The sequence below is a fragment of the Myotis davidii genome, unplaced genomic scaffold (assembly GCF_000327345.1).
Source record: "Myotis davidii unplaced genomic scaffold, ASM32734v1 scaffold156, whole genome shotgun sequence".
Classification (NCBI taxonomy): Eukaryota; Metazoa; Chordata; class Mammalia; order Chiroptera; family Vespertilionidae; genus Myotis; species Myotis davidii.
In genome coordinates, this window is record NW_006288633.1 from 2,289 (window position 1) to 5,719 (window position 3,431).

At 39.8% G+C, this 3,431-nt stretch overlaps 1 protein-coding gene across 1 annotated transcript in view; it reads left to right on the forward strand.

The window, feature by feature from the left end:
- The window catches only part of LOC102773905 (guanylate-binding protein 1-like), a gene marked incomplete at its 5' end in the record, with an annotated part of 17,616 nt that overhangs the window by 381 nt on the left and 13,804 nt on the right, over positions 1 to 3,431 (forward strand). The window contains 2 exons of the mRNA XM_015562049.1: positions 2,233 to 2,374; positions 3,280 to 3,428. Coding sequence (XP_015417535.1) covers positions 2,233 to 2,374; positions 3,280 to 3,428 — 291 coding nt within the window. The remainder of the gene's footprint in view (positions 1 to 2,232; positions 2,375 to 3,279; positions 3,429 to 3,431) is intronic.

Genomic DNA, 3,431 nt, shown 5'->3' on the forward strand with positions numbered 1-3,431 from the left:
TGAGTATAAAGAAAGGGTAGAGCATAAAATTATAGCAGGAATAGGGTAAGAGCAACAGGAAAAAGAAAGGGTAAAAGTGATGAAGAGAGTGTTGGCATGAAGGAAAAATTGAGAAAGAGTAAAACAGTGCTAAAGAGAAAATCAAAATAGAATGTATAACACTATCCCAAAATAAAATAAAGAAAAATATAACAAAACTTTTTTAAAAGGGTAAAATAATAGTATTAATACTAATAGTTAAAAATAAAAATATAATTAAAAACAAGGTAAAATTGAGTGAGAGAAAAAAATTAGTTTCTTAAGTAAAAGATAAAAAATAAAAATGTGAAGTAGTGAAGGTCATTCACTTCCTGCACTGTTCTGCTTGGCACGTCTTTTTCCTTTCAGGTAGTCAGCACAGTATTGAAGTTTTCTGCGATCCATGGCCCCTCTGTGTCCTAAGCCACAACCCTATTTTCAAACAGGCGGGATCTCTCTGCTCTCTTCGGTTCTCAGTCTCTTTAGTTATATTTACACACAAGAGTCAATTTCTGCTACAGCCCCTGGGTAGCAGTTTTTCTGTATTAATATTTGGGGCTAAAAGACCTCTTCACTCTGGCTCTGCACGCAGGCTGCCTTTCTGGGTCCAGTCCAGCTGTGGGTTAATATCTAGAATCCCCTTCTACCAGCAGCCCTGTGGACCCCCTTCCACATTCGAGGGCATACTGACCCCACCAGCCGCGAATTTTGTGGGGAGCAGTCTTTCTCTGAGGCTCTAGTTCCCACTGCACCCGTTTCTCCTAGATCCTAGCCTGGATCCCAAAGCTCACCTTTCTTTAGGCAATGCCAGCTGTGTTCAATTCGCTGGTTCCGGGTGGGTGCTCTTTGATTCAGCTGTTCCTTCTTCTCTATGAGAAGGCACACGGCCCATCCGCGAATTCCCGTTTGTCTCCCCCTGTGCAGACCTCCCAGGCATCCGTGGTTGGGGAGGTTGGAGTTCCCATGTCCCTGGATTCCCAGATGAGGTAACTGGTCCCTGGGCATTGTGGTTGTAAGGTCCCAGGAGGCATCCAAGATCTCCCCAGTTGAAGGTAAGGCTGAGGTTCTGATCACAGCCATTCTGCGATCACAGCTGTCTCCCCTTCAAGATGGTGCAGCCTCGGCGGCAGGGCCCTCTGCTCCTGGAAAGATTTCAGCCGCTGTAGAGGCTCCCCAGTCTCGGGGGGCCGGTCCACCAGTCCCCAGCAGTCCCTTGAAGTGTAGCTGTCCCTCACTCACAAATACTGACAAGCCCCGTACATCCATGCACTCTCCTTTCGTTCTCTCTCACACTATCTAGCAGCCTGCAGACCCGTCCACAGCCATCTTACTTCCCCTGTATATTTCCTTTAAGGAAATGTCTGTTCAAGTCCGTGGTTCACTTTTTAATTGGGTTGTTTGTTTTCTGAAATTGCATGGCAGGATTTCTTTATATATTCTGGATATCAATCCCTTAACTAAGAAATATTTTCCCCAATTCCACAGGATACCTATGAAACGTTGTAGATTGTATCCTTTGACTCACAAAAGTTTTAATTTTGAATCCAACTTAACTGTTTTTCTTTTCTTGTTTATGCTTTTGGTATCATATCCAAGAAATCATTCCAAATTCAATATTATAATGTTTTCCCCCTATGTTTTCTTCTATGAAGTTTAAGGTTTTAGCTCTTACATGTAGGTCTTTGAAAGATTTTGGTTAATTTTGAAGAAAGAAAGCTTTCTATCTTGCACCATTGAATGTGATGTTGGTTGAAGGATTTTCATATATGACTTTTATTATGTCAAGTTAGTTTTCTTCTAGCTCTAATTTGTTAATGTTTTTATAATAAAAAGGTGTTGAATGTTTTTATGTATTGGATATTTAAATTTCCCTGTTTCTCTGTAAAATCAATACTAATTGTGGTTTTTCTTTTTAATGTATTTTTATTGATTTCAGAGAGGAAGCAAGAGGGAGAGAAAGTTAGAAACATCAGTGATGAGAGAGAATCATTGATCAACTGCCTCCTGCACACCCCACACTGGGGATGGAACCCATAATCAGGGCATGTGCCCTGCCTCGAAGTCGAACCATGACCCCCTGGTTCTCAGGTTGACGCTCAACCTCTGAGCCACACCAACCAGAATACTGGTTGTAGTCTCTCCTTAGCTTGATTATGTTCACATTTATCTCTATTTTAAGAAATGTCTGCTATGAAAACTCCACTCACTCTCCCTCCTCTCCCCTGAAGGCTTCTCTCTGGGCTCCATGGTTCAGTCTCACACCAAAGGCATCCGGATGTGGTGTGTACGTCACCCTAAGAAACCAAACTACACCCTAGTTCTGCTTGACACTAAGGGGCTGGGAGATGTAGAGAAGGTAAGTATTAAAGATTCAATTTGGAGACAATCCCCTCATTTCTAGGTATTGTCTATACTATTTAATATTTTTTTCTTTTCTTTTTAAAAATTTTATTATTTTAATTTTTATTCAAATAAGAGCTGGCACTTAACCATATGTGTTTTTTTATTTCTGTTTATGTGCTAAGAGACCCAATTTTGCAATCAGGGATCATGAAAATATAAGGCAGAATCCTAGAAGAGCATCGTGCTCATTAGATAGAATTCTAATGATTAACAAGAGGCTATAAGCTAAGCCAGTTAAGACTGATGCATAATAATATTAGAAATAAACTACAATAAAAGCCATGAGTCCTATCCTGCAGAGAACTTGAGTTAAGGATTAATGTTCGGAATTCCTAAACTCTGTTATTAACACAGTGGCTTTAGCAAATTATTTCACTTCTTTTACCCTCAGCTTTCTGATCTGTAAAACCGATGCAAACGATCTATATTTGCCTCATAATATTGTTTTGACTATTTAATAAGAATGGAAAGTGTTAGGTGAATAATAATGACTAGATAAAATAGCTATAATTATTATTACTCTTACATAAGTCAATTTTGCTGTAAAAACATAGAGAAAATTAAACTACATTTAAGGCTTTAGAGTGCCCACCAATCTGGACTGTTTGTTTTGCAATTATCTGCGAATGGTCATAAGAGGACCTAGTGAGAATCAGTGTAACCAAAAACACTAATCAGAAGACTATTCAAAGTCCAAGTCCTGCTAACAACCATTTTCATTTGGATTTGTTTTCCTCTTATAAGTCATTAATCTAAAAAAAGCCACTCAACTAAATGAGCATCTGTTTACTACTGCTGATCTGGAAAGTGCCATGAGAATAAAACATAATCCTGGCCCAAATGTGTTCTGATTTCCAGGGTGACAACCAAAATGACTCCTGGATCTTTGCCCTGGCAATACTGCTGAGCAGCACCTTTGTGTACAATAGCATGGGGACCATAAACCAGCAGGCCATGGACCAACTGCAGTATCCTTTCTGTGGTCCAGAACAGCATCAAAATCAGAGGTG